This window comes from Heterocephalus glaber, unplaced genomic scaffold, assembly GCF_053883595.1.
Source record: "Heterocephalus glaber isolate CG9 unplaced genomic scaffold, H.glaber_assembly_v1.0 deba00000331, whole genome shotgun sequence".
NCBI classification, from domain to species: domain Eukaryota; kingdom Metazoa; phylum Chordata; class Mammalia; order Rodentia; family Bathyergidae; genus Heterocephalus; species Heterocephalus glaber.
This window is the reverse complement of record NW_028258142.1, coordinates 6,256,219-6,269,067: the sequence shown is the minus strand read 5'-3', so window position 1 is coordinate 6,269,067 and position 12,849 is coordinate 6,256,219. Positions and strand designations below refer to the sequence as shown.

General features: G+C 35.1%; 1 protein-coding gene across 9 annotated transcripts in view; it reads left to right on the top strand.

Moving 5' to 3' along the window:
• Positions 1 to 12,849, top strand: part of CUNH18orf63 (chromosome unknown C18orf63 homolog) — a 53,052-nt gene that overhangs the window by 20,435 nt on the left and 19,768 nt on the right. For 7 of the 9 annotated variants that reach the window (XM_087191192.1, XM_087191189.1, XM_087191200.1 and 4 more), the window contains 4 exons: positions 2,287 to 2,396; positions 4,302 to 4,398; positions 4,508 to 4,593; positions 8,468 to 8,651. In XM_087191192.1, the coding sequence (XP_087047318.1) occupies positions 2,287 to 2,396; positions 4,302 to 4,398; positions 4,508 to 4,593; positions 8,468 to 8,651 (477 nt within the window). The remainder of the gene's footprint in view (positions 1 to 2,286; positions 2,397 to 4,301; positions 4,399 to 4,507; positions 4,594 to 8,467; positions 8,652 to 12,849) is intronic. The other 2 variants (XM_087191210.1, XM_087191202.1) reach the window with 1 other exon arrangement.

The window sequence follows — 12,849 nt, the reverse complement described above, 5'->3', positions numbered from 1 at the left end:
GAGCTTACAGAACATTCCTGAGGGGCTGAGGCAGCAGAACATTCAAACAGTTACAAAACATTTTGATACTTGTGCAGGAGTATTGCTGAGCAGCACAAACTGTTACATTTCTAGAACAAAACTTTATGTGGGAAAAAAACCAAAACATGGAAGTAAGGCAAGGCCTGTCTTATTGTATAGTATTGCTTTATCAATTTAAGTAGGTGTATATGAGAACCCATAAACTTAACATTTGAACCTGATACCTACTTTTTGAATTTTGTTTTAGGCTGTTTTCCTTTAGACCTAGTCACCCACCTGCTCCAGCCTTTTTCTGACATCTGACATTCATGGTCCCTTGCCCTAACCAATTGTTTTTATCACATAGTTTAGGCAACTGAGCTCTCTCTCTTTTTTTTTTATTTTTATTTTTGAGGCAGGGTCTCAATATTTAGTCCAGGCTGGCCTCAAACTTCTGACAATCTTCCTGCCTCAGCCTTCTGAGTGCTGGGATTACAGGCATGCACCATCCCACCTGTCAGCAACTGATCTCTTAAACACAATACAGCAAAAGATTTATTTCATATACAGGATGCCATGCATTCTTGTTTAATCTGAGTGGCCTTATATACTCTCATATTCTCTCTCTCTCTCTCTCTCTCTCTCTCTCTCTCTCTCTCTCTCTGTCCTTCTCTCCTCTCCCTCCCTCTCTGTGTCCCTTCCTCCCTCCCTCCCATTCTCTCTCTATATTATAACATTTAGGAAGGGCTGTAGAAACCCTGAGAAGGATCAGCCACCAGATATAGAGGAAAGGAGCCTTGATTAGGGCCTGTAAGACTGTGGCTGGTAGGAGTCAGATAAATCAGTGTGGTCAGCGTTTTAAGCAACTATATCATTAAGATTCTAGTGAATTTTGTAAGCAGTAAAAAGTGGAGTTCCTTGAAAATTCCAGTAAAGAGGTTAGAACATTGTTTCCTAGAGTTGCTATGGTGATTTAAAAGGGGATGAAGAATTATGACCATTCTCTGTAATCTTAATATATGTCCTTTCACCCATTAATATTTCTTTACCTCACTTGAAGCCTCTTGCATCTATTAGAAAATGCCTCCCAGGAGACTTTGCAGGGTGAGAGAACTGTAAGTGGTAAACTCTTACTGGCTATATAAGGGCTGAAATACTGCTTAGGTAGGAAACCTGAGGAATAAGAAAAGAGAATTATAGGAGTCAGAAAGGGAATATAAAAAGCAAATTGAGCATAAGCACTATCATCCTTTAAAAGATCAGGTAGAAGTGTAACTCCCTTATATTCTACTGAAAAATACGTAGTTTAAAAATTAAGAAGCTACTCCTCGCAAAAATCAACAATAATGCTGGTGAGGATTTAGGAAAAAAGGAACCCTTTTACACTGATGGTAGGAATGTAAAGTAGGACAACTGCTATGGAAATTAGTATTGAGATTTCTCAAAAAACTGAAAATGGAAATTCCATTTGATCCAGCTATTCTCCTGGGTATATTCCCAAAAGAGTTAAAGACATAAAATTATAGTGATACATGCATACCAATGTTTATAGCAGTGCAATTGACAGTAGCTAAACTCTGAAAACAGCCTAGTTGCCGATCAGTGGATGAATGGAAAAAGAAAATGTGGAATATGTACAATAGAATTTTATTAAATCATTAAGCTAGATGGATGCAGGAAAATGGATAGAAGTTGAGATAAGACTATTAAGTGAAATATAAGTCACACAGAAAGTTAAATTTTGTATGGTTTCTCTGAGAAACCCAAAATATAAATAAATTAAAGAGTAAAATAAAGGCAGACATTTTAGAGATGGGGAAGGAGATCTGGGAGGGGGAAGTTTGGGGGGAAAGGGAATCAAAATTTATGAAGATATGTTATATATATGTACCAGTCCCCAAAACTAATGTAAATATTGCAAACATATACCAGCAAAAAAGAACTTATTCTATAAAATATAAAAACCTTTGAGAAGGGATTCAACTTCTTATAAATTAATATAACAAAAAACTGAAAACTGGTTGACATTAAGTATAAAATAGGAGCTTTGGTTTGGAGAATACAAGGGAAAGCATGAAATACTTGATACGCTGTACAAAGGAGAAATAAGGTGTGCTACAACATTGATCATAGCATATATATAAAGTGTATCAGTGATTCAGTAAAACTTAAATCTTTAAAACTATAACCAACTGTGTGCGTGTAAAGATATATATATTTTAATATTTCTTTTTCTTTGATGAATGCTTTGATGACTTACATATTAAAATCTTATTTCAATTAAAGCTAAAGGAATTTGATATTTCTCAGAGTACTATAGAGAATTTTCATACTAACAAGATGGCTGTTATTGAAAGACATTCCATTTTGAGCAACTGGTGCTATATTTTGCCCAGGTGAGATTTAGGTTTATAATGTCTAGAATGGGTTCAAATTATAGGAGTTTCTTCCTTAACATTGCTATGTGCAATGATGAATTTGAAGAATTTTAAAAATCAAATTATAACTTTAAAAACATATTGGAATAACATAATTACACAAGCCATAAATTTTCTTTATTAATTACTAAAATAATTTTATTATATTTTTACATTTTTATTACTTTTAGTTTCAAATAACAGTAAAATAATTCCTAGATTTTTCATTAAACCTATCATAATTATGAAATGAAAACTTTTTAAATTTGTACCTAGTAATGATTCATAATTTTATATGAGCTGAGTTTTATTTATATTCTCTTCAAAGAAATAACATATAACTATTGAGATGAAATTTTAGCTTGCTCGGGAAAATAAACTAATTAACTAGTATTATACACATAGTTAAATATTGTAGCAGGGAATAATAGGGAACAGATGTGACTGATTTCTTCAACTCTTAATAGACTTTTCCTTAAAGTCTGATAATTAATAGACAAACTTTTATGTGGCCATGTTTACCCCCAATTCATTTGAAAGTAACTTTACTCTCAACAGTGAAAAGTTGAAAGCTTTTCCTCTAAAATCAGGAAAAAGACAAGAATGCTCACTTTCATCACTTCTGGTCATCACAGTACTGAAAGTCCTTGTCTGCAATTAGGCAAAAGAAAGAAATGAAAGGAATCTAAAATGGCCAGGCATGGTGGTACATATCTGTAATCCCAGCCCTTGGGAGGCTGAGGCAGGAGGGAGGCTGGGCAGGAGGATTCCCATGAGCCTCAAGGCCAGCCTGAACTACATAAGGAGACCCTGTCTCAGAAAACAAAGCAAAATAATAAAAGGAATCCAGATTGAAAGGAAGGAGTTAAATTGTCGGTTTGCTAATGATTTGATGTTTTATATATAAAAAACCCTAAAGATTCCACCAAAAATACAAAAATCAGTAGTACTTTTGTATCCTAATAATTAACTATCTGAAAACAAATCAGGAAAACAACCCCATTCACAGTAGCTACAAAAAAAAGTCCTTAGAAGAGGATGAAGAAAAAAAAACCCTTAGAAGGGGATGAAGAAATAAATCATGGACCAACTCCCCAAGAGGCATGAAATTATGTTCTGTGAACGTATACTAATAAAAAATAAAAACTGAAAAAAATCCTTAACAGAAAAGGAAACCCTGTCATTTTGGAGCAACATTTATGAGGCTGGAAGACATTATATTAAGGGAAATAAGCCGGATAGAAAGACCACAAAATCTCATATAAGGAATCTAAAAGATTAAACTCATAAAAACAGAGTAGAATAGTAATTACCAAGGGCTGGGGTGAGGTGAGAAGGTACATTAGGGAGTGTTGCTCAAAGGATACTGAATTTCAGATAGAAATAAACTGAAGAAATTATTGTGCAACATGGTGACTGTAGATAATAACATTGTGTTTTATTTTTGTTTGGTTTGGTTTTTTTGGTACCTGGGATTAAACTCGGGACCTTGCGCTTTCGTGGCAGGCAGCAGAACCACTGAGCTAAATCCCCAGCCAACTGTGTTTTATTCCTGAAAATCACAAACTTTTAAATATTCTCACCACAAAATTTACATGTATGAGGTAGTGCATATGTTTATTACCTTGATTTAGCTATAGCACAGTATATACATATTTCAAAACATCTTGTCATATATGGTAAATATATGTACTCCTTGTTAATTAAGATAAAAGATTTAATACAGTGTTTGGAACTAGAAGCAAATGATTCATTTGTTATTTATACACAGATAACAAAATGGTTGCTAGATCTTTTTGAATATTTTCTAAATCAGATAGTTAATTTGTCAAACTATATTTAGACATTGACACCTAATATTTTACAAACTCTCATTTTTCATAGTATGAAAATGGGACAAATAATAAATATTCTTCATGCTGTACCTGCTGACTGTCCATTCCATTCATTCGAAGATTTCCAGATGCACTGGGATGACTTGGTAGAAACAGAAATATATATTACATTAAGAAGTTATTTGATTTTGTTTCTTGTAATTTAACCTGTTTAGCTTTCTCCAAGTTGATTTAAATTTTGTGCTTAATTTATAGTATGGCTATAAACTTCCAGAAGATGATAGAAATAGTAAAATATACTGCAACATCTACTTCAGAATGATCAGAGAAAGGACTTTTACGTATCCTTTTTGCAATAGTACTTGTAGGAGATGCCCTCTGACCACCTTATTTTCTGGTCTTGCTCCTGCTCCATGATGTCGTATTTAAATGAAATTAGCTTTCCTCCATTTCTTACCTGCACAAGTGTTTTGGGTTTTGCTTAGACTTTTCTCATATTTCATTTGAGTATGAGCTTAAGAATAATTTGTTTCCTTAAATACTGTCTCAACAATTTAGAGAACAAAGGAAAATTTGAGTATCCAAACAAAATATTTACATATTTGTTTCCCAGTAGAAAGTGAGAAAACAATTATTCTTCTTAGCTAAGGGCTCCCTCTAGTGGTAGTTTGAATATTATTGAAAACGTTGAATTAAATCAATTAATGATTATTTTTTGAAAAGATTATTCTACAGGCAAAGTTTAGAGAATTTGACTTAATGGATTGCACTCATTGAAGAAAATATCTTTAACAGTATTTCTAAAAAGCCACACACAAAAAACAAGAGCACAGTTACTCAGGTGGAAATCTTTTTTTTTTTCCATTAAGTTTATTGGTACATTTTAGGTATACCGTACAGTTACATTCATCATTGGCATCTTGTACCTTTACATGATGTATCTTGGTTCTTATTCTTTTTCCCTTTCCCTTGCCCTCCCTTCACCCTCTCCACCCTTCCCTATTTACAAAGATTTTGTTTCCATTTTTTTTTCCTTTTCTCATATTTTTCCTTTTCCCTTCTTTCCTTTCCCCTACCCCTCCCACTTCGCCTACTCCTTTAGACCTTTTCTTCCTATTGCACAATATCAATTATACATTTTTATCCATATTTACACTTTTAGTTTTACACGACAAAGAAACTATTCAGTATTTACACGTGTCCTATTTATTCACTTAAGAGTATGGCCTCAATGTGTATCCATTTAGCTATAAATGTCTCTAGTTTCTTGTTCTTTATGGCTGAATAGTGCTCCATTTTATAAAAAAAAAAACAACACATCTTCTTTATCCAGTGTCCAGTTGATGGATACTTGGGCTGTTTCCAAGTTTTAGCTATTACGAACTGTGCCGCTATAAACATGGGTGCACATATATCACTGTGGTATGATTCTTTTAATTCTTTTGGGAAGATAACCACCAGGGGAATAGCTGGGTCAAATGGGACTTCCAGTCCTAGTTCTTTGAGGTATCTCCCCACTGATTTCCACAGTGGTTGCACCAGTCTGCACTCCCACCAACAATGGAGAAGGGTTCCTTTCTCCCTACAACCCCACCAGCATTTATTATTGGTTGATTTCTTGATAGCAGCCATTCTTTCTGGGTGGAGGTGGAATCTCATCTCTCGAATGACCAGTGATGTTGAACATTTTTTCATATGTTTGCTTGCTCCTTTTACTTCTTTGAGAAATATCTGTTCATTTCAGATGCCTGTTTTTGAATTGGATCTTTATATTTGGGAGGTCTGATTTTTTTTTTTTTTAGTTCTTTATGTATTCTAGATAGTAGACCTTTGAGGAACAGCTGGTAAAAATTTTTTCCCACTTGTAGCTTGTCTCTTAGCTCTGTTGGTGGTTTCTCTTGTGTGCAGAAGCTTTGTAAAAAGATGAGATCCCAGTTCTTTGTGCTAGTTCCCGTGTTACTTAGGATTTGTTCATAAAGTCTTTTCCTATACCAATGTCTAAGAGTTCTACTTAACTTATCTTCCAGCAAGTTTAGTGTTTCTGTTTTAATATGTGATCTTTAATCCACTTGGATTTTTCTTTAGTGCATGGTGAAAGATAGGGGTCTAGTTTCAATCTTTGGCAAGTTAAAATCCAGTTTTTCCAACACCATTTATTGAAGAGGCTATCTTTCCTCCAGTGAGGATGGCTCCTTTGTCAAAGATGAAGTAGCTGAGTATGTCTGGGGTTTTTTCTGTGTCTTCTAATCTGTTCCATTGATCCTCGAGTCTGTTTCTTTGCCAATACCATGCTGGAGTTTTTTTGTTTTTGTTTTTGTTTTTTAGTGGTTTTGGCGAGCTCTTCTAGTTTTTCCTTTTTTTAATTAATTATATTGGTACGTTTAAGGTATGCAATATAATGACATTCATCATTGGAAATTTGCACCTTTACATAATCCATCTTTGTTCTTGTTTTTTCCCCATTTAACCCCTCCACCTCTCCCTATCTACAAAGACTTTATTTCCGTTTTGTCTTTTTCTCATATTAATTACATTCCTTTCTTTCTTTTCCCCTACCCACTGTTTTTATCACAGTGGCTTTGTAGTATAATTTCAAGTTGGGGATTGTGATAACCCCAGCCATGTCTCTGTTGCCCTACAATTGCTTTTGCTATTCTAGGTCTCTTCTGGTTCCAAATGAATTTTTGGATTGTTTTCTCTAGTTCTGTGAAATATACTGTTGGGATTTCAATGGGGATTGCTTTGAATCTGTATAGCAGTTTTGGAAGTATGGCCATTTTCACTATATTGGTTCTTCCTACCCAGGAACAAGGGATGTCTTTCCATTTTCTTATATCCTCTCTGATCTCTTTTTTCAGAATGTTGTAGTTCTCAATGTAGAGGTATTTTGTTTCCTTCATTAGATTGATTCCTAGATATTTCATTTTTGGAGGATGCTATTGTGAAAGGGATTGTTTCCCTAATTTCTCTCTCAGTGAGTCTGTTATTTGTGTACAAGAAGACTATTGATTTTTGAGTGTTGACCTTGTATCCAGGTAATCTACTGAATCTGTCAATTAAGACTAGAAGTCTTTTGGTGGAGTTTTTTGGGTCTTCTATGTAGAATATCATATCATCAGCAAATAATGACAGTTTAACTTCTTCCTTTCCTATCTTTATTTCTTCTATTTCTTTCTCTTGTCTAATTGCTGTGGCTAATGTTTCTAAAACTATATTGAACAGGAGTGGTGATAGTGGACATAGGTGGAAATCTTAAATCTTAATTAGTGCTGATTTCATCATTACTGTCTCCTACCCTTTGAATTCTGACTAGCTAGAGTTTAGAATTGAGAGAGCCAGCTGTTTTTCCAACAGAGATCTCCACAGTAAAACTGAGGTTGACATATACCAGTTGTTCTTCTTTTCTTAGATGCCAAGACATTATTCCAAGTTATTTCTCATCACAAAAAGTAACTGCTTTCCTCAAAGGACTGCTTTTGGAGTTTGAATATAATCAATATTCTGTACTGAAGTTTTCACTGCTGTTGGAACTACAACCTTCATTGTTTGCTAAATGCATTTTTTGAATCTGTAAGAGTAATATGGTTTTTCTTAAAAATTTTTGGACTGTTTTAGATTGTCAGTCTATTTAGGAAGCCATATAAGGGCACAGTGAATTGCCTTCATTATGATTTTTGTTTTGTTTTGTTTTTTGAGACAGGGTCTCACTATGTAGTCCACTCTGACCTTAAACTCATGGTGATCCTTCTGCCTTGGCCTCCCAAGTGCTGGGATTACAGGTGTGCACCGTCATGCCCAGCCTTAATTATGAATGTTGTATCAGAGCATTATATCATTCCTCATAAACATCTACAATTATTTGTTAATAAAAATAATTTTAAGAATAAAGATGTATGAGATAAGCAACATAAAAATACGATTTATTTATTTATTTGGGGGGGGTTGGTATTGGCGATCGAACTCAGGACCTTGTGCCTGCAAGGCAGGCACTGTGACACTGAGCTAAATCCCCGGCTATTTATGTGTATTTTTAATGTAGCTATATAAATTTGTGTTTGTTTTTGGTACCGGGGATTGAACTCAGGTCCTTGAGCTTGCACAGCAGGCAGCGAAACCACTGAGCTAAATCCCCAGCCCTATAAATGTTTTTTAATTCCATAAAATTGCTGTCTCTTATGTACAAACCCATTCACATTGTTCTTTAACTTTGTACAGATACCCTCTCAGTTGCATTAGAAGTCAGCCCATACAGTTCTTCCCAAGGGTAGATTTGGAAGGCGTATTGAAAAGTTTCCTTTCAGATTTAAAATCTAAACTGCCTCATATATGTGGATTGCCCATAAAGATGACAAATAAGCCATGCTACTATACAAAGGAACTAACCAAACCTCATATACAGGTAAGAGATGTTTTTATCATATCTAGTTCAAGACATACTATGCACTTGTCTTACTTGGTTCTCTTGCTTTCTCTTATATAATTGTTCAAGGACTCCTTTCTCTCAGTTTAGTGTTTCTCTGATACTATTTATTATTTTATTTAACAATTTGTTATTATTGTATTTAGCATGGTGTTATGGTAGTTGTTTACTGAAATGTTTCACCCCATGAAGTTGGGCTGTTGAAGATTAACGAGGGAATTTGTAAGGATGATTTATGTGGAGAGAATGTTCCATTAGTGCAGGCTTTGCTCCCCATGCCAAGTCAGTGGAGGGCTTCTCTGATACCTGCAAGTGGGAAGAAAGCAGGCCAGTGTCTGGCCCCTGTATGGCCTCATTAAGAAACTGATGTAACTTGCTGTCTCCAGATGGAAAAGTAAAAGACAGAATGGTCATTTAAGGTTGTTCTGCACTCTAGAATATGTCAGAACAAAGGAGTAGAAGACTTAAGTTGAAATCAGTTCAGAGTTTTGGTGTTTTTTTTCATCATTGGTTACACTTCAAAGTTTTTGTTTTTACTGAAGCTAAAAAACTTTGGGGAAAGAACAGCTGATTCCTCTTGTTTTGTTCCCATGTACACTTTTAAATCCATTTGTATGATGCTAATTAGCATACATTTAGAAAAGTACATTAATGAACAATTTAATTAATGATTATCACATGGTCATGTAACCAAAATCAGGTAAAAATCTAGAACAGGAGCTGCCTTTTTGCATTTTCTACTCCATCCTCCTCAAAACACATGCACAAAGGTAACCACTGTCCTGACTTCTTTGGGAATTATTTCTTGTTTTCTAAGGTTGTATCAACTAAGTATATTTCCTTAAGCACCATATTTTAGTTGTGTCTGCTTTTGAACTTTATGCAAAGGAAATCCTAAAAATTGTGTTCCTTTATGTCTGGCTCTTTTAATTCAATATCACATTTGTGACATTCATCCATGCTGTTTCACTTAACTTTAGTCAATTCACTTTCATTGTATTATTTGATTATACCACACTTTATTCATCCAGAATACTATAGATGGACATTTGGTTTAGTTCTCTTTGAAGGCTATTCATAGTAATGCTGCAAGGAATACTCCTGTGTATGTACCCTGGGCACATACACATGAAAGCTTTAGTACCTATGCCAAACTATTTTTTTTTTTTTTTTTTTGGTACCGGGGATCAAACACAGGACCTTGCGATTTCAAGGCAGGGGGCGGCACCGCTGAGCTAAATCCCCAGCCACTATTTTCTAGAATAGTCAAACCAGTTTAAATAATCATGCCTCCTTCTAACAGGCAGTGTAAGAGTTTATATGTTTCCCCACATCCTTGTCTGTACATGGTATCATTAGCCTTCACTTTTAGTAGTTATGGCAAATGTATTAATTATTGTGTGTTTTTGATTTATATTTTCCTGATTATTAATGAGGGTGAACATATTTTCATATATATATTGTCTACTTGGATATCTTTTTTTTTAAGTGCCTCTCTACCATTTCTCATCTGTGTCATGTGGTTTTTTAGAGTTCATTTATAGGTATTCTTTATTCTATTGGTACATTTTAGGTATACAATATAATGACATTCATCATTGGAAGTTTGAACAATTATATATCTTGGTTCTTACTTTTTCCCCATTCCCCTGCCCTCCCTTCAACTCCTCTAATCGTCCCTATTTACAAAGACTTTGTTTGCATTTGTTCATATTAATTACATACCCCTACCCCTACCACTTCCCCTTCCCCTTTGCCCCTTTTCTTCCTATTTCACATTATCTATTAAAGCTTTTGATCCTTATTTACACTTCCAATTTCTCACACCAGAGAAACTATTCAGTATATACACATGGGTGCCCTATTTATTTCAGTTAAGAGTATCACCTCAATGTGCATCCATTTAGCTATAGATGTCCCTAATTTCTCATTCTTTATGGCTGAGTAGTACTCCATTTTATATAAAAAAAAAAATTTTCCTTATCCAGTCTCCAGTTGATGGGCAATTGGGCTCCTTCCAAGTTTTAGCTGTTACAAACTGCTGCTATGAACATGGGTACACATATATCACTGTGATATGATTGTTTTAATTCACTGGGGAAGATACCCAGCAGGGAAAGAACTGGGTCAAATGGGACTTCCAGTCCTAGTTCTTTGAGGTATCTCCATACTGATTTCCACAGGGGTTGCACCAGTCTGCACTCCCTCCAGCAGTGGAGCAGTGTTCCTCTTTCCCTACAGCCCCTCCAGCATCTGTTATTGGTTGATTTCATAATAGCAGCCATTCTTTCTGGAGTGAAGTGGAATCTCAGCTTTGTTTTCATTTGCATCTCTCAAATGACCAGTGATGTTGAACATTTTTTCATGTATTTATTTGCTATTTCTACTTCTTTGTCTGAGAAATGTCTGTTCATTTCAGATGCCCATTTTTGGATTGGGACTTTAAATTTGGGAGGTCTAATCTTTTTAAGTTCTTTATAGATTCGAGATAGTAGACCTTTGGCTGAGGAAGAGCAGGTGAAAATTTTTTCCCACATTGTGGGTTGTCTCTTCACACTGCTGGTAGTTTCTCTTGCTGTACAGAAGCCTTCTAGTAAAAAGAGATCCCACTTGTTGATTGTTTGTGCTAGTTCATGGGCAACTGAGGTTTTGTTCATAAAATCTTTTCCTACCCCAATGTCTCCGAGAGTTCTACCTAACCTCTGTTCCAGCTGGTTCAGTATTTCTGTTTTAATATTTAGATCTTTAATCCATTTTTATTTTAGTTTAGTTCATGGTGAGAGATATAGGTCTAGTTTTAATCTTTGGCAAGTTGAAACCCAGTTTTTCCAACACCATTTATTAAAGAGGCTATCTTTCCTCCAGTAAAGCTGTTTGGGTCCTTTTTAAAGATGAGGTGGTTGAGTATGTCTGGAGTTTTTTCTGCATCTTTTAATCTGTTCCACTGGTCCTCGGGTCTGTTTCTTTGCCAGCACCATGCTGTTTTTATCATGGTAGCTTAGTAGTATAGTTTCAAGTTGGGGGTTATAATACCCCCTGACATGTTTCTGTTACCTAGAATTGCTTTTGCTATTCTGGGTCTCTTCTTGTTCCAAGTGAATGTTGGGATTGTTTTCTCAAGGTCCATGAAGTATGCTGCTGGGATTTCAATTGGGATTGCATTGAATCTATATAGCAGTTTTGGAAGTATGACCATTTTCATTCACTATGTTGATTCTTTCTACCCAGGAGCAAGGGATGTCTTTCCATTTTCTGATATCATCTTCAATCTCTCTTTTCAAAGTGCTATAGTTTCAGAGAAGAGGTCTTTGATTTCTTTTGTTAGGTTGATTCCTAGGTATTTCAGTTTTTTGGAATTGTTTGCCCTATTTCTCTCTCAGTGAGTCTGTTGTTCATGTAGAGCAAAGCTATTGATTTTTGTGTGTTGACCTTGTATCCAGCTACTTTACTGAATTTGGTTATTAAGTCTAGACGACTTTTGGTGGAGCTCTTGGGGTCTTCTCTGTAGAGTATCATGTCGTTTGGAAATAATGACAATTTAACTTCTTCATTTCCTATCTTTATTCCTTTTATTGCTTTTTTAAATTTATTCCTTTTAATTGCTGTGGCCAACGTTTCCAAAACTATGTTGCACAGGAGTGATAGTGGACATCCTTGTCTTGTTCCTGATATTAGTGTGAAGGATTTCAGTTTTTGACCTTTAATGTGATACTGGCTATTGGTTTTTCATAGATGGCATTTATCAGGTTGCGATAGAATCTGTCTACTCTAATTTTTTGTAGGGTTTTTATCATGAATGGGTGTTGGATTTTGTCGAATGCTTTTTCTACATCTATTGAGATGATCATATGGTTTTTGTCCTTTCCTCTATTAATATAATGTATTACATTTATTGATTTGTGTATGTTGAACCATCCCTGCATCTCTGGGATGAGTCTCACTTGGTCAGGGTGTATGATCTTCTTGATGATCTTTTGCATTCTATTTGCCAGTATCTTATTGACAATTTTTGTTTCTGTGTTCATTAGTGAGTTCGGCCTATAGTTCACTTTTTCAGTTGGGTCTTTGTCTGCTTTTGGGATCAAGGTGATACTTGCTTCCAGGAATGAATTTGGGATTATTGCTTCCCTTTCAATTTCATTGAAGAGTTTAAAGAGTAGTGGCAGTAGTTCTTCTC